The following is a 22,745-nucleotide window of genomic DNA, read 5'->3' as shown; positions in this document are numbered from 1 at the left end:
GGTGTATAGTTTTCGAACTATTTTTTATAAACAGTTCTTCAAAAGGAGATTGATAGTCTTGATATACAATTCTTTTGTGTATTTTATTAATACGATTGTTAAGTTTTCTGCTATGAAATAACCAAACTAATGGACAATAAGAAAAATGAGATGAAATAAAAGCGTTAAGTATAAGTTTTCTTTGATTCAGAGACATAAAAGAAGCGAGTCTGGAGAGCACATTAACTTTTTGACTTGCTTATTTAAATAAATTGTTAACATGGTTTACATATATATTAAAGGAAAGTTTATCATTAAATATTATACTAAGTAATTTTTCATTATCAGATGAGAATTTTTATCAGATGTTAACTTTATAGCTTGTTTTACTAATAATAATATTTGTCTGGATTAAGTCATTTTTTGCACTGAAAAGAGTGTTATCATCAGCATATCCTGCAATATCAACATTGGGTAAAAATAGATATAGATAAGTTATGAAGATGTTAAATAGTAATGGACCTACAATTGTGGAACGCCAAATAAAATATTAGAGTAAGAGCTGTATCGATCATTTGTTTTTACTCTCTGCTTTCTAATACTAAGGTACGATTGAATGAACTTTAATACGTTTCTGCTGAGACCATACGCATTCAATTTAAAAATAAGTAAAGCATGCGGAATGCAATCAAAAGCTTTTGAAAGGTCTGTAAGCAAAGCCCCAAAATGTCCTTTTTTATTTAGGCATTTTCTCAGTCATAGTTTATAGAATAAAATCGAAATAGCTCAAAAGAGAGTAATCTCAAAAAGGGAATTTCCAGAATAATATCGAAATAGAAAATAAACCGAAATTGTGAAAATAGGAACATTATCGAAAATGCCAACAGCAGAATATGCTATAGGTATAGGTCTTGCGTTTTCTTCAACATATTAATTTCTAATACTCAAATCTGCAACAAATCTTGCGGGTTGGTATAGATAAACCTAACCAACGTCGGTCATTATCAACTTTGCAGACTTTGAAAAAATAATGTTAACTGTTTTTGCTTCAGTTTCTTTTTTTATAAAAATTCATGTTTCATAAAAATTTTGCTATGCATTCCAAATATTTCAAGGTATATACTGGTTTAAAAAAAAGTTTCAGGATTATTCTAGAATAACCTAAGGATAACAAAAGGTCTTAAAAAATCCTCAAAAATTATTTAATACCAAGAAACAAAAAAAACTATTTGAAATTCGAAAATAATGCCTTAAATTTATTTGCGACACTATTCCGTTTTTTTGTCTTCGACACTTTTCCTTAGATTCATTTGCGATCCTATTCTGTTTTTTGTTTTCGACACTATACCTTAGATTCATTTGCAACATTATTCCATTTTTTTGTTTTCGACACTATTCATTAAATTCATTTGCGACATTATTCCTTATTCTGTTATTCGACAATCATATGACAATTTGCGACACTCTTCTTTTTTAACATTTTCGACAATCAAATTTGCGACAATCAAAATTTTACGACTCTATTCCGCCACACCAAATCGGACTTCACCATAAATTTATATTCCTTTTGACAGTGTTTCCATAATTTAGGTCCTCGATAAGTTATACCAATTTCTGAAAGTTTATTACATTTTCGGGGCAATTTATAGTTGTTGTTTCTATTTAATCTTTGATTATCTTTTCAAACTTGTTGTTGAAGTTTGCTGGCAAAAGGTTGTTGTAGTATCTATAGCGTATTTTGTTCCTATATTCCAATAAAAAAAAATTAAACATTTTTGATGCTGCTTTTTTTCAAGTCCTTTTTTAAGTTTTTATAATGACCAGAAATAGAATTTGTGATATTGATACCACTGCGTCACAAATACTTTTACTAAACTCTGTAAGTCTCTTCTTGAGGTGAGTTTGTTTATTAAAAAATTTCTTATTTACATTTGTAAATTATCTGCTTCCACGTTTCTTGTGTGTGTTTTCATGGGTTTTTTCCAAACATTTTTGCACAATAAATTTTTTTTGAGTCTTTTCCTATAAACAAGTTTTTGAAATTTTTGAAATTTATTTCATTTTTATATTTTTAGTTTTCATAATTCAGTTATGTATATATATATATATATATATATATATATATATATATATATATATATATATATATATATATATATATATATATATATATATATATATAAAATATATTATATATATAAATATATATATATATATATATAAATATTTATATTTATATACAATTATGTTTATATATAATATATTTATATATTTATTTATATATATAAAATATATTTATATATATATATATAACTGATATATCAAATAAATAAAAAATATATATATATTTTATATATTTGAATTTTCATGCTATATTTCTTCTATACAATTATTATTATATTAATATTATTTTATTAAACACCCTCTGTAAATGTAATTACAAGGTAAAAATACATAAAAATAGTTTAAAATATATAAAGAGAGAATAAAGTATATCACTTGGGAATGTTTTCTTCAAGAGTATTTTTAAAAATTGTTCGCTGTTGCTTTGCATTCCAACATTGAATTGCCTGGACTAAAATTTGATAAGTATCTTCAGGAATTATATTTTCTGAACAGGCCCTATCAGAGGGGGGGCCACACGGGCCATTTGGCCTAGGCCTCGACCTAAATAGGGGCCTCCAAATTTTTTCGGAAATTTAATATATTTTTATTAAATTGTGATAACATGAGCAATTACATAAAATTTTAATCAATGTTGAGACAATATTTTAATATACTTAATTAGTTGATTATTAATACACATAATTATTATTTTAATTAAATTATTTGTGTTGTATTAAGTTTGTTCTGATATTTATTTTAATTCAGTCATTAATAATTGTTGTTTGCAGCAAGATCGAAAACTTTTAAAACTAATGTCATTGCTAAATTTAAACATGAAGAGAAAATTTGAAAGTGGTGCATCCAAAAGGCGAAAAAGACAAAAAATTGAAGAAGAAACAAAGAGCCTAAAGTCAATAACATCATTTCTAAGATCACTGGAAAATCAAGCCAACCCAACACACGGTAAATCAGATATTGAAATATCCGGAACTACATCTTCTGAAAAATCAATGTTACAACAAAACAAAAATCCCCAGATAGATACAAATGTGCAAGACATCTCAAATACAACTTGTGTCTCTGAATCTGGAATTACAGATTTAGAAAGCTTGGAATCAAATTGTGAAAATTCATTGATTCACCAAAGCAACAGTCAGCAGAGGGAAACAAATTTGCAAGCCATCTCAAATGATAATTGCATCTCTGATTCTGAAATTTCATATTCAGAAAGTTTGGACCAAAAATGTGAATCAGATTGTTCTAATATATCAAAATTGATTGTGTCTGACATTGGCACTGTTGACAAACGAAATATTACTCAAATGCAAGAAAGTTTCCAAACAAACTTTTTAATTCCAAACAATATTCCACGAGATTCTTATAATCACGCCTTTCCTACTCGTCTGAGATCAAAAATTCTTCCCAATGGTGAGATATGCACAAAAGATTGGCTTTGCTGGAGTGATGTGCAACAGTCATTCTATTGTGCACCCTGCTTTCTTTTGAACAAAAGTGATTCCAAGGTATCCACCTTTTCAGAACAGTTTGGTTGGAATATCACCAGGGGTTGGAGAAAGTTGAAAGACCGAATACCAGCACATGAAATGTCTGTATTACACAAACAAAACTATGTCAAATGGAAATCAGCCAGTAGAGCAGCCATCAGAAAAAGTTCTATTGATAATTTACTAATAACAGAATTGTCAACTGAAACCAGTAATTGGACAAAACTTCTTGAGCGCCTTTTGAACGTCATTCTTTTTCTTTCTGAACGTGGGCTTGCTTTATTTGGTTCCAGTCAACACATTTATGACCCTGACAATGGAAACTTTCTCGGAATAATTGAGCTCCTCAGCAAATATGATCCAATTTTATCAGAGCATGTGAAAAAGGTCCATGAATCTCAACTGAACAAAAAGCGCATACAAGTTCATTATCTGTCCACCCGGATTCAAAATGAATTTATTGAACTCTGTGGATCTTTTGTTCAAACCAAAATTATTGAAGAGATTCAAAACACCAAATATTTTTCAATTGTTGTTGATGCAACACCAGACTGCTCTCACAAGGAGCAAACAACTTTCATTATCCGTTATATAAAAATTGATGGATCTAAATTTTCCATTGAAGAACGGTTTCTCTATTTTGACGACTACTCAAAAAAAACTGGAAAAGAAATTGCAGCAAGGATTCTTCACGTTCTAACTTTGTTGAACATAGATTTTAAACTGTGTACTGGTCAGGCATACGACAATGGTCCAAACATGGCTGGAAAATACAAAGGTGTGCAAGCAGTTTTGCTAGAAGAAAACCCAAACTGTATGTTTGCCAGCTGTGGAAATCACACTTTAAACCTTGTTGGTGTTGACTGTGCTGAATCATGCAAAGAAGCAATTCTTTACTTTGGAATTGTGCAGCAAATGTACAATTTCTTCAGCAGTAGTCCACAAAGGTGGGAAATTCTCAAGCAACATGTACCTGCTTCACTACATGGTATTTCCAAGACCCTATGGTCAGCAAGGATTGAAGCAGTAAAACCAGTTGCCCGTCACTTGAATTCACTGAGAACAGCTTTAAAAGAGCTGCAATCTCTCAATCTCACAGTATCAGCTCAGTCAGAACTTCAGTCCATTCAAAAGTATTTGTCAAAATTTGAATGCATTGTAATGTCATCTTTATGGATGAAGCTCCTCACAATGATTCACCAAACCAATCTTATAATTGAGGCAAGAAATGCAACTCTAGATGTTGAAATGGAAAACATTAAAAATCTCATGGACAGCATTTAACAGATTCGTGAAAAATGGGATGCTGTTCTGAGTGAGTCAAAATTAATTGCAATTATTATTGACATTTCACCAGAATTTTCTACCACTCGAAAGTTGAAAACACAATTTGATTCAGAACAGCACTATAAAATCAATGTATTTTATGTAATAATCGGCTCTATTCTAGCTGGTCTTAAACGTCGATTTGAGTCACAACAACAAATTTGTAGTATTTTTGGATTTCTTTGGCACTTCAACAAGATGAGCAATGAAGAACTAATCAGTGCCACAACAAACTTTCAAAAAAAGTACCACAAGGAAATACTGTCTGATATTTCTGATGAGATAATCTTTCTGAAACAAATTTACTCCACAAACTTTACATCAGATTGCAAACCAAAAGAATTGTTTCAAGAAATATTAGAACTTGGACTGTCTGGTGTTTTTCCTAACATATCAATTGCTTTGCGAATTTTTATCAGTTTGCCTGTCTCAGTGGCTTCAGGAGAAAGGTCTTTCAATGTGTTGAAACAAATAAAGAACTACCACCGTTCAACCATTGGACAAGAACACTTGAATGGACTTGCAATGTTGAATATTAACTGTGATATTGCAAGAAAACTCGATTTTTCAACAGTTGTCAGTGCATTTGCAAAAGCAAAAGCAAGAAAAGCATTTTTAAAATAAAAATTATTACTAATTTGCTGTTTTTTTTATTTATTATGCAATGGCATTTATTTTATGGTAAGGGCCTCAAAATTTGTAAATGGCCCGGGCCTCACTCAGTCTCTGAAAGGGCCTGTTTCTGAAATATTAATTTTCACTTTCTTTTTATCCTGAATTAAGTTTTTCATATTTATTTTATGGATCTTACATAATTCCTTTATATCATCTAAAAATGAATATTTTAATGAACAATAGTTAAGCTGAGAATTGATGATTTCAAAAGTTACTTTATTATTTAATAGACGGATAAATAGGTTTATTTTATTTTGTTGTATGTAAGTCGATATCTCCCGAACTTTAAATAGAGAGTTTATATAGTTTTTGCTATACTTAGAGATATTAAAAAATGACTTAACTGCATTTCTTCCAAGTTTATTAAGTCTTTGCATTGTTGACTCTCTATTTTCACAGAGTTCCAGACCATGCGTTAGGGTAGGAACTGCTAACGATGTATATAACTGAATAATTAAAGATGGATGTACAAACCGGATACCAGATTGAATCAGAGTTTGCATTATTGTTTGGTAATTTGATACCCTATTGTTAATATTTGTTCTATTGAGTGAGGCAAAAATAGATTTTTGTGTATCCCAAATAAAGCCTAGATGATTAAGTTTTTCATTTGGTATTATTTGATGGTCGTCTAGGGTTATCTTGCAATTAGTTAATTGTCTTTTTCCCGAAAGCAACAGTTCCGTTTTGACAGCATTGAGCTTAATGCCGTTTAAGTTATTGTAAATATTACACGTTGTAATCAGCCTTTCAAGACCAGATAGAATAGAGCTAAGAAGAATGATGTCGTCAGCATAAGCAACAACACCTGTGAAGTTTCCATGTATAGATGTACCCACAACGTTATCATTTTTTATAGTTTCGAGTAACTTTTCGGTGTATATGTTATATAGGTAGGGGGACAGAATGGATCCTTGTCTCACTCCTTGCTTAAGAGCAAATGAAACTGATTTGGAACCTAGGTAAGAGACAGTTGCACTACTTTTGTGGTATAAAGAAGATATAGTGTTAACTATTTGGAGAGGTAAGTTTTTATCAAAGTAAAGTTTATCAAAGAGAATGTCCCAGTTGCAGCTGTCAAAAGCTTTTTCAGCATCTAAAGAACATAAATAAATAGGCGAATTATTGTTGTTGTAATGCTTAATTGTTTCGCTTATAACAAATTCAGCATGCAAGGTCAAACTCTTACTATTGAAACCAAATTGAAGGGGATGTGTTTCTTTTATCTCGGGACTGATGAGTAAAATTAGGTATTCTAAAAGTTTCGTAAATATTGGAATAATACTGGTACCTCGGTAGTTATTTGGGTCGGTAAGTGATTTTTTATACGATTTGACAAGCGGTATAATAGTTGAAGTTGACATAGACGTAGGGGTCCATTCATGATTAATTGAAAAGTGAAAAAATTTTCTTATCCATTGCGTTAGTGCATCTCACTGAGCATATTTTAAATGTTCTGCAGATATATTGAAATGATCTTGGCATTTATTCAATTTTAGGCAAGAAATAGCGACTTTTATATTTTCATCAGTAATAGCTATTTCATCAGGATTTTCACAAGGTGGAACTTGACGATAAATAGAACTATGATTTAACCTTTCAGTGTTTAATCGTTTTTCAAATATAGTAGCAAATTCTGCGGTAATCGATTCTTTATCCTTTTTGTTGTTTATAGCAAAAAGTTTTGGATTTGAATTCTTTTTTATACACTTAAAAACATTTCAAAAGTTTTTTGGGTTAGAGTTTTTTAGTTTTTCAATTTTTATGTATTGTTGATATAGTTTATTGTTTTGGGCTGCTTTGACGGCTTTGCGGAAATTCTTTCGAGCAAAGAGGTATCGATTAAAGATAGAAGAGGTGGATTCTTTTACGAATCCCGTTTCCCTCCATTTTTGAAAATAATGTGAAAGAATTTTTTTACTTCGAGTTAACTCGGGAGTCCACCAGGATTTTGAATAATCAGATCGTTTTTTTGACTTTAGGTGTTCTCTTAGAGCCCATGCTCCACTGTTAGTAATAGTAGTATAGATTTGGTCAAGTTCATTTTCGAAATTACCAATAAGGTTAAGATTATTAAAACTTATATTTAAGTGATCCTTATATAAGTTTATAAAGTCTAGATTATTCCAGAGATATCTTGGAATGCTAAAATCCTCTGTTATTTTATTTATATTTTCTTGATAATACTGACCTTTCAGTTCAATTGAAATCGATAGCGGCAAGTGATCACTTACATTTTGAAAAGAAGGAGGAATAACGATACATTTATATACTAGAAGAGATGTATGCTTTGAAATAGCTATATGATCAATATACGATGAGTTTGGTAATGTAAGATGTCGATAAGTAATTACAGGACCAGACCCTTTAGTTACATCTACTAATTCTAATTCGTTTGATTCAATAAATTCAGATAAAATCAAAGAATAATTATTTTAATTAGAGCTAGTTCTTTCTAATAGATCGTATATTCCGTGCGGAAATGACTGGAAATCTTCAAGTATAATTACTTGGCCATTACTCTCATGACTATTTATAATTCCTTTAAGTATGTCTAATTGACTTTTATATTTTTCCAATGATGTTTGAATGTTTCGTGAAGAGGTTAGATAAATGCCAACTACAATAATGTCGGTATAACCTTGTTGTAATTTTATTGCAAATATATTGTCATCTTCGTAAATAGATATAATATTTTGAAATTGATGTTTTCGTATGAAAAAGGCATTTCCACCAATAGGTCGACCCTGTTCATGTTTATTTGCCTGGCTGAAATATAATGAGTGGGAGTTTTTACAGATGTTTTTGATTATAGAATATTCGAGTTTTGATACCCAGTGTTCTCACAAAAATGTAATGTTATGAGAAATTATTAGGGTCTCAGTATATTTAATATTTGTTTTAAGTCCCTGACAATTAAAGGTACACAAGCAATGTTATTACCTAAGATATTTCTGGGCTTATTATAGGAACAGCCACAAATAGTCATTAAGACTAATCAAAAGTAGCGTCGGTTATTAACCAACATTTTGTAAAGAAGTATTACTCAAGCGCTTAGTTGGCGCAGTAGCAGGACTTGAACCCGTATTCACATACCACAGTCCTTGTTTTATATTTTTTCAATTGACACTCTAATCGACTGTGCTATCCAGCCACATAAATTTAAAAAATTTTTTTATGAAGTTTATGTTTCTTTTTTAAGTAAACTTATTATACGTATTATTATATGTACGTATTACATTTTGTGATTATATAATATAAGATTCCAATTATTTTTTTCTAATATAAGATTTTGAAAATATATTAAAAAGCTTTCATTGATCTGTCGTATTAAATTGTAGAACTTAAGGCAGAATGATTTGGGGTTATGCTATCAGTTAAAAAAAATATTGGAAGATGATCTTTTATGTTGATTATAACCGATTCTAAGAAGCAATTATGCTTATAGCACAACCAACGTGAGTTTGACGCAGTTAGTGAACTGATATGCAACTACTTGGTTCATAATTAGAATACTTTCACTTTTCATTGCAACTAATTATTTTAAATCACGATTTTGCACATATATTAATAACTTCCGTTGGGTTTTTTTGGAGGGCCTCCTTTATATAAATATTCGTGTACTATTATTACATTTGTTGCGTGGTTTTTTGGGAATAGGATCTTGTACATGTGCTCACAAAGTTTGTAATATGTCTTTCTATAAGAATTGCTTGGTGATAAAAACGGTTGTTAAATTTAAAGAGCGTTTTCCTAATTAATTTTGAGCTGTTTTATTAGATTTAAACAATGAAATTATTAGATGACCTGTTTAACCTTTGGTAAGCGAGTGAATTTGCTTGTATTTTTTATAGCCTTACTTAATAAAAACCTTTTACTCTTGCAGCGCTAATCAACACGTTTGCTAATTAATAAACACGTTTGTTATTTTACCGTTACAGCGTTACTCAATAAACAAAATTGTTTCCAGCGTTACTCGAATCCATAAACCGTGAAAATGTTCGCGCCATCCAAGTATTAGGCATTAGTTTATTTCTAACGAATGTTAGTTATCATATAAAAAATATTTTACGACTAAAATTTATGTTGCAACCTAAAAAAACATTTTTCGTTTTTTTATATGCCATATATTTATGCGATGCAACCAGTATACGGTTCGTTTCAAATGAAAAGTTGAAAGACTTCGAAGATAACAACAAAAAATTAGAACGAAGCAACAACAGCGTACATAGCTATCATTACAAAATTGAAGAAAACGAAGTGTTTAACAACAACAAATCTGATTGGCAGTTTAAAGGATTCAACATTAATAACAACTACATACTTGATAAAAAGCCAGCACCGGTCAGCATTTTGCACAAACAGTCAACTCAAAGAAAATGTCATCAAAGTAATCGCTTTATAAGTAATCATTTAATAGAAAAACCAAAAAGAGAAAAGCAAAAGATTTTGCTCATTTCAATAGACGGACTTCGTTGGAACTATCTTAACAAAGCACACACTCCAAACTTAAAAAAAATCATTAAAGAAGGAGTTTCCGTTGATTTTGTTTTAAATGTGTTCCCGACTTTATCCTTGCCAAATCATCAAAGTATTGTAACTGGGCTATACCCAGAACACCATGAAATGATTAGTTACACTATGAGAGATTCAAAATCTGGTCAGAGCTTTGACGGAACCTCTGAATGGTGGAATAAATCAATTCCAATTTGGATAAGTAACCAAAAACAAGGTTATCAAAGTGGAATATCATTTTGGCCAGGATATAGAGTAAAGTATGATGGGATGCAGCCGTTTTACCTTCCAGACAAAATGCCTGATCAAAAATTCAATACCTTAAGTAAAAATAACGATAAAGTCAACACCACAAGCGAAAATAACGACAAATTCAACACCACAAGTGTTAACGATAACTTAATGCCAGTTAATGAGCGCATAAAGCAAGCTGTCAATTGGCTAAAGAATGACAATGTAACATTTGTTGCATTGTATATAGAAACTGTTGATAAAGTCACACATACAACCTCCCCAGATTCCGATAAGAAAAATATGAAAACATCAATTGAAAAGGCGATTGTATCTGTAGATAGAAATATAGGTTTTATCCGAAAGCTTCTAGTAAAGAATAATTTGCAATCACTCGTAAACGTTCTCGTCATAGGTAAGAGTTTTTATACCTTTTTGCTTCAAATTCATTAAAACATTTATTTAAAGCTAATATAAGTGTAGTTTACAAATAAATAGTTACAAATAATTCTTAAAAATTTTAGGTGACCATGGTTCCGTCGACGCCAACTACACTCAAATGATTGTGCTGGATGAATACCTAAATGTAGAAAAAAATATTGAACATATCGATGGAGTTACAAGTGTTTTTATAACAACAAAATCAAAAAAGAAACAACACGTGTACGAGATACTCAAGAAAAAAAGTAAAACAAAAAATTCGCACTTCCAAGTCTATTTAAAAGAAAATATTCCAGAATTTTTTCATATTAAAAAAAGTAACAGAATAGGCGACATTCTCATATTGCCAAAACCGGGATGGACAGTTGTGGCAAAAAAGTGGATGTCTTCGTATTATAAAGGACAGTGGAGCCGAGGTGAGAATGGTTATAGTAACATCGAGGGAACTATGAATCCTGCTTTTTTCGCTTATGGCCCTTCTTTCCGAGTTGGCTATAAACAATGGTGCGTTAAGACAATAGATATTTACTCCTTAATGTGCCATATATTAAATATAAACCCGGAATTACACGACGGCTGCTTTGAACGAGTCAAACCTTTCTTAAAAGAATTCAGAGGTGAAAAATACATTCAAGTAAACGATAAATTTGATCCTATAATTTGCTAGTTATTTTATTAAAAAGATTATTTATTTAAAAACAATCTTAAGTTAGTTAATCGAACACAGCTCGGAGCAACGTTTGAACAACGTTTGTTGTATCACAATTAAGAAGCAGTTGCAAGCTGCAAAAGTTATCAGCTGCTATTTATACTCACTTCACTATTTACTATTCCATATTGTGAGGACATTCTACTTTTTTCCCATTTACCTGACTTCACAGTGACCTAAAAATTAAAGTATATTAAAAATGTTAAAGTTAATTTTTTAAATTTAGATAAAAAATTTTCATATTTATTTAAGAAAATTTGAATATACTCTCAATCAATTAAAAAGTGTTTAAAAAGAGTATAAAAAACTTATACCGTTAATGATAAAAAAAAAACTCCTTATTTTTCCTAATCAGTTATCTAAACAATAGCAGAGATAATCAATCTAAACAATAGCAGAGATAAGATTGTTATTTATTAAACTTTTTTTGAATTAGACGAGAAGAAAGACAAAAACATAAAATTTGGAAGACATTAGTGAAGAATTTACTAAGTAGTATATTACTTTTTCCTATTTACTGATATAAAAGCTACAGAGATTTAAACTTTCGTATAATTTTAATAAAGATTGTGAACTTATTTGTAAGTATTTGATTGGCTTATTTGTAAGTAAGCATATTAGAGTTTTTTTTTTTATGTTTTACGGTAAACATATACACTAAAACAAAGTGATATAATGTACTTAAAAACATCGTGACATCATCTTGCTGGTCTGCTGTCTTTAAAAGAGTCGATATTTCATCGTTTTTAACTAATGGCAACATAGAGGTAACAAATTCGCTTGAATAAGGAGGACCAATCATCTCAAGAACCTTTAAAATAAAAAGAAAAAACATTTTTAATTCAAATTTAAAAATTTTGAAATTGGCTAATATAGTTTATGATATAGTATAAATTTTGAAATGGGAAAATATCAGTTTAAGAGAGGAAATAGAAAACCAGGTTAAAATTCAAATTGTAATAATTTAATAACAATTTTAAGTCGTGGCCTCATATCGTACATAGTTTTAAATATAGTTAAGACCAGTTAAAATTAAATTTATCAGCGAACGTGAGTCCCGAAGTATCATCTTTTATAGCATGATAAGCAATTATAAAAAGCGCTGATTTTCAATCAACATTTTATTGAAAGCATGGTGATCTCATCAACAACAAAAAATATTATTCCATTTAACAACAAAAGGTAAAAAAAAAATACAATTATTTGAAAAGCAAGTTTCCAATACAGTAAATGTTTAGTGTAACACGTAAGACATCGCATGTAGTAAAATGTAAACTTCGAAAATAGTCAATTTAATGGAATTGTATGGAAGTTAGCAAAAAAAAATAAAAAAAAGTTTAATGAAGCAATATTTTACATTTTTAAGCATATATTCATAACACTTTTTACAATCGTTTGATACGAAAAAATAATAAAATTAAAACTAATAATATATATAAATAATTATATTAATATAAATATTAATATATCAATAAGTTAAACATTAATAAAATGAGTAATATTATATATATATATATACATATATATATATATATATATATATATATATATATATATATATATATATATATATATATATATATATATATATATATATATATATATATATATATATGTAATTACAGATTTAACAAACTAAAAGCTTGTGAGGTAAAACTTTTTCAAATGTCTCATGCAATATTAAGAGTTTTAAAATAAAATTGAACAACATCAATTTTGAAAAATACTATTCCTGCTAACTGCATCTCGTGTAACAAAATTTAACAGTTTTTGTTAAAGTGGTACTTCATAACTTATTTTTATTACTTTAATACTATAATTATTACATTATTGCGGGGCACGTTGTCAGAGTCCTATTTATTTATTGGGCCTGCGTATCCTTTAGAACATGTATTACTGTTCTAATAAATTTAAATCAGTCAACCATGCTTCATTTAATACTTTTCGTTGTTATTAGAAATTTATATATAACAAAAATTTTTTATAAAAAATTTTTTATAAAAAATAAAAAAAAGTCATAAAATAGAATTACCTCAGCAACAAAATGACGAAGAAGAGAAACATCAGTAGTTTGTTTATTCATGCATTCTTTCATATATACCACAACTGGAATGATATAACCGCGGCTTAAAATGTGTACCATACGATCCACTAAAGTCTTTTTAAATTCTAACTAAAATGAAAATAAAAATATTCAGATTTTTACTCTGTTTTCTTTTTTTAAAATTTTTGTTAATCACTTATGTCGGTTTTTTTAACCAGTTAAATATAGCGCATATGTATTAGAATTACTAATTACCGTGATTTTTCAAAAATCACTACGAATTGAGGGGTTTCAATTTAAATGGAAACTGACCAATATAACTCCAATATTCAAAATAAGAAATCAGCTAATTTTAAGTAAGTACAAAACATTTAACATCACGTCATCACATCATCACGTTATCACACGTCTCTAAAATTATAAAAATATTACAACAGAAACAATGCATTAAATAATTTTCTATAAACATCAACAAGGTTTTGTAAAGTAAGGAAAAAAACATCGACGAGGTTTTGTAAAAGTCCCGTTTAACAAATCTAATTAAAACAATGGATTTTGTCACTATCGACTTTTGTCCTACATTGTTCTTGGTCTTGAAAAGATTATGGAGTAATCATACCCTTCCAAGTGCAAACCAACCTCCTAGGTAAGTGAGCATTACTGAATATGTTCAATGGTATTTTTAATTGCTTTTAATAAATAGTATTTTAATATTCTTTTGAGTGATCTATGCAACGTGACCTAAAGTTACGCTATTTTGAAACTCACTATCACCATGGTAACCGACAATCGTCAGAAACATATTTAAAGATCTATACTAAGGTGAAATTTGGTTCAGCTAGCATCAGATTTTATTAAAAAAAGTTACACATTTAGCTGAAAATTTTTGCCGAGGTTGGGGAGGACACCTAAACATTGTTAAACAAAGCATACAGATTTGATATTATTATAAAAAGTAGTAGATAAAAAGTAGTAACCTATTAACTATTACCCTATTACTTACTAACAATCTATTAAACCAATCAGTGAATCAAAAGGATATCATAAATTAAAAAAAAAAAGTTATTTATAAAAAGGGTTTGGAATTTTTTAAAACTAACTTTTAGCGTAATTAATTCTTTCTCAAATACTTTTTCAACAAAAAAGTGTACTTGAAAAAAAAACTTAATTAAAAAAATAATTTTAATAATTTTTAAAAAGATAATTTTAAAATTATTTGAAATTTTATTGATTAAAAATCTTTTAATTTGCTTTTAGTGTTTTTTTTATTTATGTAATCAGCAAGTAAACTCAATCAGCAAGTAAACTCAATCAGGCAAGTTAACCCAATCAGCAAGTAAACTCAATCAGCAAGTTAACCCAATCAGCAAATAAACTCAATCAAAAAGTAAACCAAGGCAAATCTTTTCAGGTTGGTTAATTACACTGTTTAAAAGGTTGGAGAAAATTAACAAGATGAAATAATATTAAAATTAAATAAAATTCCAAAATATTTGTTTAAAAAATCTAAGACCTTTTTTTTTAAATTGATAAAAGCCTTGTATAATCAGATCGCCCTCTGAGCAAGGGGCGAATTAAGCGATCGAAAATTGTGGTAAAGCCATTTAGCGATCTAGAAAGTATATTATTTAAAGAAATCACAATTGCTAATTTTTATATTCCTGGGTTAAGGTTTTCATGAAAAAATTTTTATCATGCTCACGACAATGTTGACACAAAGTAACCAGGTCTGACAAATATTACCTTTGTTTTTTTGTCTGTCAGGTTGTGCAGCCAATTTTAAAATAAATTCATGCATTTTTCGAACCACAAGTATCATCAAAAAATGTTTGCTTTTAAAGTTCGCCTATTTGTATACGCTTTTGAAGTTTGATTATTGTTTTACTTTCACCTATTGTTTTTTCTGCAAAAATTTTTGCAATCTGGTAAATTTGAGTTAATTGCCCCCTTGTTGAGTGAAAGAGGTGCTGTAACATAGCTGAAACAGTGTGAAAAATATAAAAAATTTACCGCTACCATAAGTGTTTATCAATTTTTTTAAAGTCATACAACACTTTTTTTATCCACAATACTATTTATAATTTCAAACAATCATTACCTCCACAAGTGTATTTAGTTTAGGATAGTTTCTTTCAAAAAGATTCTGTAAAAGATTCATAATAAGCTCATGCTGTAATGGATGATTGTTACTCATCTAAAATTGTTAATAATAATAAAATAGACTATTATAACTAAAATATTTAAATAGAACTTATGCAAACATAAATTATAATTTTTTTTTTTTTTTTTTTTTTTTTTTTTTAAAAATCTTCGCTTCCAACAAGGCTGCAAGCAGCCACTAATTAAAGTTGGAAGTTACTGTAAGAGAAAAGATGAAGATTGTAGAGCAAGATAACGATTGACGGACGACTTAAAAGATTGCAAATTATATGAATCAGGAAAGCAAGATGAAGGAAGCGAATTCCAAAGAGCTGATGTTCGAGGAAAAAAACTAGACGAATAAGCGTTTTTGGAGCACTTAGGAACAGTCACAGAAAAAGGATGACACTTAATTGAATGACGAGTAACACGAGAATGAATTTTAGTAGATGGCACAAGAGACGCTAGCTCTTTAGAGCAGTGTCCATTATAGTATTTGTAGAAAAGAGAAAGAGAAGCAACATTACGACGATGTGATAACGGTTGAAGGTTGGCTGCAAGAGCAGGTCCAACTATGTTTACAATGCGTTTTTGAACCCTGTCTAAAAGAGAAAGGGCATCATTAGAAGATCCGCCCCAGATATGGCAACAGTATTCCATACAAGGCCGGATTTGAGATTTATAGAGATAGAGAATAGAATCCAGAGTAAGAAAGTGGCGAGCTCGATAAAGAGATGCAACCTTAGCAGATGCTAAGGTTGCATCAGGGTTGCATCAATTGTTGACTTTATAAAAATTGTATAACAAACTCAATATTTATGATAAAATAAAAATTATATAAAAAGTTTGTAATAATTTTTTTCTACTTTAAAACAAACCATTATTTTATTTGTAAGATAGTAAGGTATATATATATATATATATATAAATATATATATATATATATATATATATATATATATATATATATATATATATATATATATCCATATATATATATATATATATATATAAATATATATATATATATGTATATATATATATATATATATATATATATATATATATATATATATATATATATATATATATATATGTATATAAATGCATATATACACATATATATGTATATATATATATGCATATACATATATATATACATATATGTCTATATATATATATATATATATATATATATATATATATATATATATATATATATATATATATATATATATATATATATATATATATATATATATATATATATATATATATATATATATAAAAGATTAAGTGACACTTCTCATACTCTCAAAGAACACTGTTTTGTGCTTGTATGAGTTCCTATTAAAGTTAAACTTACAATATATATTCTCTTCTTATCGCTGACTACTCTTCTTTTGTAATTTTGTAATCAAAAAGAGTAGGAGCATTGTTTGCATTATCTGGCAGAAAAAATTTATTCGCATACAATTTCAAATTTATCCAGATATTACCTATATAATTTTATTCATAACTTCTTCTCAATAATATAGCACAAAAGATGGGTGTGTGAATTTATTTATCATTATAGATCAAAACAAGTTTTTAGCAGAACAAATTAAAAATTTTTATCTTGAATCTACATATCTATTTGCTTTTCATGAGAAGCTTTAAATAAACTCTTAAATCCAACCTCATCTACAGAGTTAGCTTCATGCTCTATACTTTGAATAAATGAATTCTTCTGAAAGACATTTTATTTTTTCAATTCGCTGCAAGTGCATACTCGACTTGATTACTCGACTTGATTATGGTATCTTCGCTCTTAAATTTGAATATCAAATTTTTCCAGATGAGCAAGGCTTATTGATGTCCCTTGACTAGCTTTTATTAGCAATTAACTTTTTATGCAAGTAAAAAATTAGCAATTATTTTGCACATATTCCACAGTTTTAGCATAAATGTAGCAACAGTTTTTTAGTCTTTTCTATTTTTTATCAGAAACCCTAACCCTGACAGAAATCTTGCTCAAGATGGATTATTACTTCTTTACAAAATTCACAAAATCTTAATAATGCTATTCTATCACGTTTTGCAATCTGAAAAAAAAAAGCTTTTTCTTTCCCAAAAGACTAAATATTTTGAGATAGGAGATTTTCATCATCCTTGACTGGGTCCAGTTTTGACTCAGGTTTGATTCACTGTTAGATTCATCACATTCCACCTATTTTTCATCATAGTTATCTTCCTCAATTACATCATTACAATATAGTTTAACTTATTAGATTTATAAAGTTACAAACAAAAAGATGACTTGTATGTATGAGACAATGTGAATAGAACTAGCTTCTTTTCCTAACTTTATCATTGAACTGAAGAAACTTGATCATTGCACTGGCACCATTAGTGATTGCTGCTACAAAGTCATTGTCCAATTTGTGCTTCTATGGACACGAATAATTCCAAGTGAGGGGTTGTTTATAAAGTACGCATACTTATAGGAGGAAAGGGTCTGCAAATATCGTACAGAAGGGCATTGGAGGTGGGGGGTGGGGTGGGGGGAGAGGAGGGCGATAAATGATTAGGATGGAATCAGCCCCTCTGAGAGATACTACAGTATTCAATAAACCTTACTAAAAGCCAGCCTCAGAGTTTTAGAATTGTACCATCATTAGAAAAGCACAGCCCTAAAATGTTTTCAATATTTACAAAGAAATACAAGCTAGAAGCCATGAATTGAGTAAAAAATATCTAATGATCATTAGTTTCAATTAGATAGGAGACTTATGCAATCCAAGCTTTAATTAAAATTTATTAGTTATTTATAGATTTTAATTTAAAAGTTAGTTAGATTTTTTTATTTATTAGGAAACAGAACTTTTTTTTATATTTTTGAAAACTTTAATTTTTTCAGGAGTTTTAGAAAAAATTATTTTCAAATATTTTTTAACAATAAATTATTTACATATTTACTTAACTACAGTACTACAGTAACTACAGTAACTACAGTACTGCAGTAGCATTTATCACTTATTATTTAGCTTATTATCACATCTTATATACGTACATATAGTCAGTCAATGTATGCACTGTAGCCCTAGCATCCCTATATTAGTATGACGCCAGACTGCTTATTTTAGTATGCATTACATCTTATATGTATCTTAGATATTATTTTATATTAAAAACCTTTTAAATATTGAAAAGTTTCCCTTTGTTCAAACCTCATCTAGAAGAATGATCTGCAATGGAGCAGCTTCAACAACAACTTTTTCATAGTATTTTTCAGACATGCAAAATTCAATCCATTTTATTAAACCAATTGAAACTACAGGATATCTAAAATTAATTTGGAATTGAAAATTTTAAAATGATTTTAACTACTGTACTATAAAATTTAAGACTGGCTTTAAACTTCAATAAAATCTTAAACAAACATTACAAAAAAAAGATTTTTGGTGTGTACATAAAATAAAATACACAGAATACAAAATCCAAAAATTTTTTATCAAAAGACTCCATATCTCCAAATTTGGTCGAGTCTGGTATTGGTTCCTTGTACTAGCTTTTGTACAGCATTTAGGTCAAGCCTAATGGCACAATAATGAAACGCTCAAGGCTTGATATATTGTTTGTAAACCATTCATCTTTGTACAGATCCTGTTTAAGCATTGCCCAAAATTCCTCATATAGCACGAACTTCTGGCAAGTTGTCCTTGTTTTGAACAAGTGGTACCTTCTGGGTTTTCAGCCAATTTGTTAGTAAATTAGCACAGTGAGATTGCCAAACCGGGCCAAAAGTTGCACTGGGTGTCTTTATTAATAAAAGGTTGCAAGCACTTTTGTAAACACTCTTTTAAATAAATCTCTTGGTTTATTGCTTGACCAGAAGAAACAATGTAAATTGATGTAACCCTCATGGCAAGATTGCTATCAATATAAGTAATTTTTTTTCAAATTTTGCAATACTATAGTACAAAACAATGTCTGGTGTCAAGTATTGATCATTTGAATAGTATGTATTATTACCAGCCATGTGCTATTTGACAAAGTAAAGTGGTCACACTATTTTATTTAAGAAACCATTTCGGCAACCTAAAAGTCTCTGTTTAGGAGTTCTGCCTGGCCTTTTAATTTTTTTATAATAAACAATATGCTTTTTAAAGCACTTTAAGATTTGTCCTTTAGTGTTTTTGCTCCAACCAAGCCTTCTAGCAGCCTTTGAAAATGACACACCTCTTCGATGGTTAAACATTTTCCTTATTTTGATGGGGTTGTTTTGTGTATTAAAAGTAAACTTTCCATTTCCAACTTTCTGACCCAATGGTTTATTTTGATCATAACTGTTTATATATCTATAAATTGTAGCTTTTGAGTAGCCTTTCATTTTGAAATGGTTCCAAACAATGTGTTTCCGATATTAATAATTTTTTTGATAAAAATTGTACACACAACTTTATAAATCTTGTTGATTTACATTTTAAACTATTATCTAAACAAAAAATAATCAGACAATTTGTATACTAATTGATAGAGGAAAGATAGAGCTTTAATTTGATATTAAATACTAATTAATTTATCTTATTAACTAGTTATTGCTAACTAAAGCTAGTCTTAAATTTTATGGTGTTTATTTTTAAATATAAATAATTTGAAAAAAATTAATTACAATCATTATAATAAAATAACATAAAATATATTTAAAACAAATTTACCTAATACATTGAAAAAGAACACTGATATCGAAAGAAGACTGTGTTATTGTGACACCAATGTTGTTTGTGCATAAAGTATGAATACGTTCAATTGCAAGCAAAGTAGCTTTCAATTCGTCATGATATAATAGATCACGTGTATTCTAGCAACAAAATGGTACTTAAAACTATTTAAAAAAAAAAATTTAAAAAATGAAGGAACCAAACAACAGAAACAAATAAATAAAATATATTCTAGCTTAATGCAAAAAAAAAAAGGTACTAAAAAGTTAACTGTAAATTTAAAATAAATCATAATTAAATGTAATAAATAAAAATTTCTAATTTAAGATTTTTTTTTTAAAACAAATTTGTAAAAAGGTAAAAATTCTTTTTGTAATTCACCTCCCCAAGGCCAAGAAGGCCACTACAGATAAGGAGGCTACTTGTGGTTATAACCCTCTCCCAACTCTATAACTCCGAAACACAAACCTTGACAAATAAGGTTGCTGCGTAGAGAAACAAGTTGAGTGTGGTACCACCAAGAACATGGTGGGAATCAAACTCGGAACCTCTCGCTTATTAAGCGAGCGCTCTTGTATATATGTGCATATTTATACCACTACACCACAGTAGTGGTGTAGTGGTATAAATATGCACATATATACAAATGTATATATATATGTATGTATATATATACAAATGTATATATATATGTATGTATATATATAAATAAAAATATGTATATATATATAAGTATATAGCACAAATAACAGCTGCGTTCTTTATTTTTCCTTGTGATATTTCAACCTGTTTTATCATTTATGGCTTCTTTTTAATGTCTTCTTCAATGCTTTTATGTAATATTTGTAATATAAACTACTTTAAAACATCAGATAATATGAAATCTCTTAATACTAAATAATTTATTTGAAATTTTTGCCACATTAGAGGCACCAGTATTATCAGCATATAATATAATTAATATATTTATATTAATTATATTAATTTTCAAAAAAAAACCATTATAAAGCTGACATAAAATTATATTTTATTTATAGTCCATAAATTCGTTTTGACATATTGTCCATTGTCCAAATTATTACCACTGTACATTGGAGAGCATTGATGTTTTTGTACCTCCAAGACTTCACAGACTTTCTATCAAATTTTTTAGCCTTCACTTCAAGTGTTTTTGCTTTTTCCCATTCAATTTTCTCATTGCAATTTCTCTATGTATCCTTAATGCATACTGATTTAACTTGCTTTTAATCAAACATTTCTGGAATTTTCTTTCTAAATTTTTAAAATTTTAATTTTTTTTTGTTATTCAACAGTCACAATTTTGTAATTATATTATATTCTGATAATGGCGGTACCTTTCATCTTTAATATACATACACAGTAACCACAATACAGGGAAGAAATAATTGCACAAAGTAATAACTACAAGATAAGTGATGAATGAGATTGAAAGCAATTAATGTCTTAGGTCTATAATTAGGTTTTTAAGCTTATATTGGGCTATAAGGTATTACTGCATTTTTTTGAACTACACTTGTATAAAATCTTCATCTATCCACCATCTGCCTTGCTTCAAATGGTGAAAGCCTTTTTTGTCATCACCTCAGTCTCAGACTTCCAACATGCCAAGCATCAATGAATGTTATTAAAGAGGTGACTGAAGTCTGGAACATGGCTTATATTCCAACTTATCGAAAGGACCATGCCATTGCCAAACTTGAGCTACTGTATAAATAGCACACAACATGCCAATCGGAGTCACATACATCAAATGAAAACCAATTTTGTGCCAAGATAAACGATCTCTTCAATATTGCTCATGCTAATGCTGTCGCTATGATCAAAACTTCAGAAGATCTGGACTTGGAAACGACAACTGGAACCTGGTCAATGAGGATATATGGGATGAATTAAAACAGCAATGGCAGCAAAGAAAGAGTATAAGGCAAAGCGCATTGAGCTGGAAAATGCAAGACAAGAATGAGCAAAAGACCAACTGGAACAGGCATCAACCAGTGCAGTGTTGGATGAAGAAGATATCAGTGGCGAAGAAGAGCACTGGGATAATGAATCTGATTGGTTCTCAGAAAAAGAATGAGAGCAACCACAAAAGTAATAACACCTGAGCTAGCTGCTGCATTAGATTGCACCAAAATGAGTGACTGGAAAGCTACTTTTGTCATTGTTGAAAATTGTAGAAATTGTCATTGTAGAAATAAGGACCAGTTCCAATTCCTCCTCCAAGTAATGGCTGATCACAGACGTCGCTGTTTAAATTGTCTACAATTCATGCTGCTGGAATAAACTGTCTAATGTCTATCAATTAAACACTAAACAGTAAATATTTTCTGTAACAATTCATGTAAATTAGT

General features: G+C 29.0%; 2 protein-coding genes across 3 annotated transcripts in view; one reads left to right on the top strand and one right to left on the bottom strand.

Annotated features, from left to right (window-relative positions):
- The first annotated feature begins 9,588 nt into the window (after nt 1–9,588).
- LOC136092302 (bis(5'-adenosyl)-triphosphatase ENPP4-like) lies at nt 9,589–11,771 on the top strand. Its single transcript, XM_065820208.1, has 2 exons — nt 9,589–10,752; nt 10,862–11,771. Exons 1-2 carry the CDS (start codon nt 9,675–9,677, stop codon nt 11,443–11,445), a joined length of 1,662 nt encoding a protein of 553 aa, XP_065676280.1. The 5' UTR covers nt 9,589–9,674; the 3' UTR covers nt 11,446–11,771.
- LOC136072071 (negative elongation factor D-like) overlaps nt 10,770–22,745 on the bottom strand; it is a 37,566-nt gene continuing 25,590 nt past the window's right edge. The window contains exons 11-17 of one of the 2 annotated variants that reach the window (XM_065820206.1): nt 20,371–20,513; nt 18,880–18,994; nt 15,630–15,725; nt 13,520–13,660; nt 12,169–12,298; nt 11,595–11,663; nt 10,770–10,917 (exon numbers count right to left, since the gene is read on the bottom strand). In XM_065820206.1, the coding sequence (XP_065676278.1) occupies nt 11,644–11,663; nt 12,169–12,298; nt 13,520–13,660; nt 15,630–15,725; nt 18,880–18,994; nt 20,371–20,513 (645 nt within the window). In that variant the 3' untranslated portion in view covers nt 10,770–10,917; nt 11,595–11,643. The remainder of the gene's footprint in view (nt 10,918–11,594; nt 11,664–12,168; nt 12,299–13,519; nt 13,661–15,629; nt 15,726–18,879; nt 18,995–20,370; nt 20,514–22,745) is intronic. The other variant, XM_065820207.1, reaches the window with a different exon arrangement.

This window comes from Hydra vulgaris, chromosome 15 (genome assembly GCF_038396675.1).
Source record: "Hydra vulgaris chromosome 15, alternate assembly HydraT2T_AEP".
Lineage (NCBI taxonomy): Eukaryota > Metazoa > Cnidaria > Hydrozoa > Anthoathecata > Hydridae > Hydra > Hydra vulgaris.
This window is presented reverse-complemented; position numbering and strand designations above follow the sequence as displayed.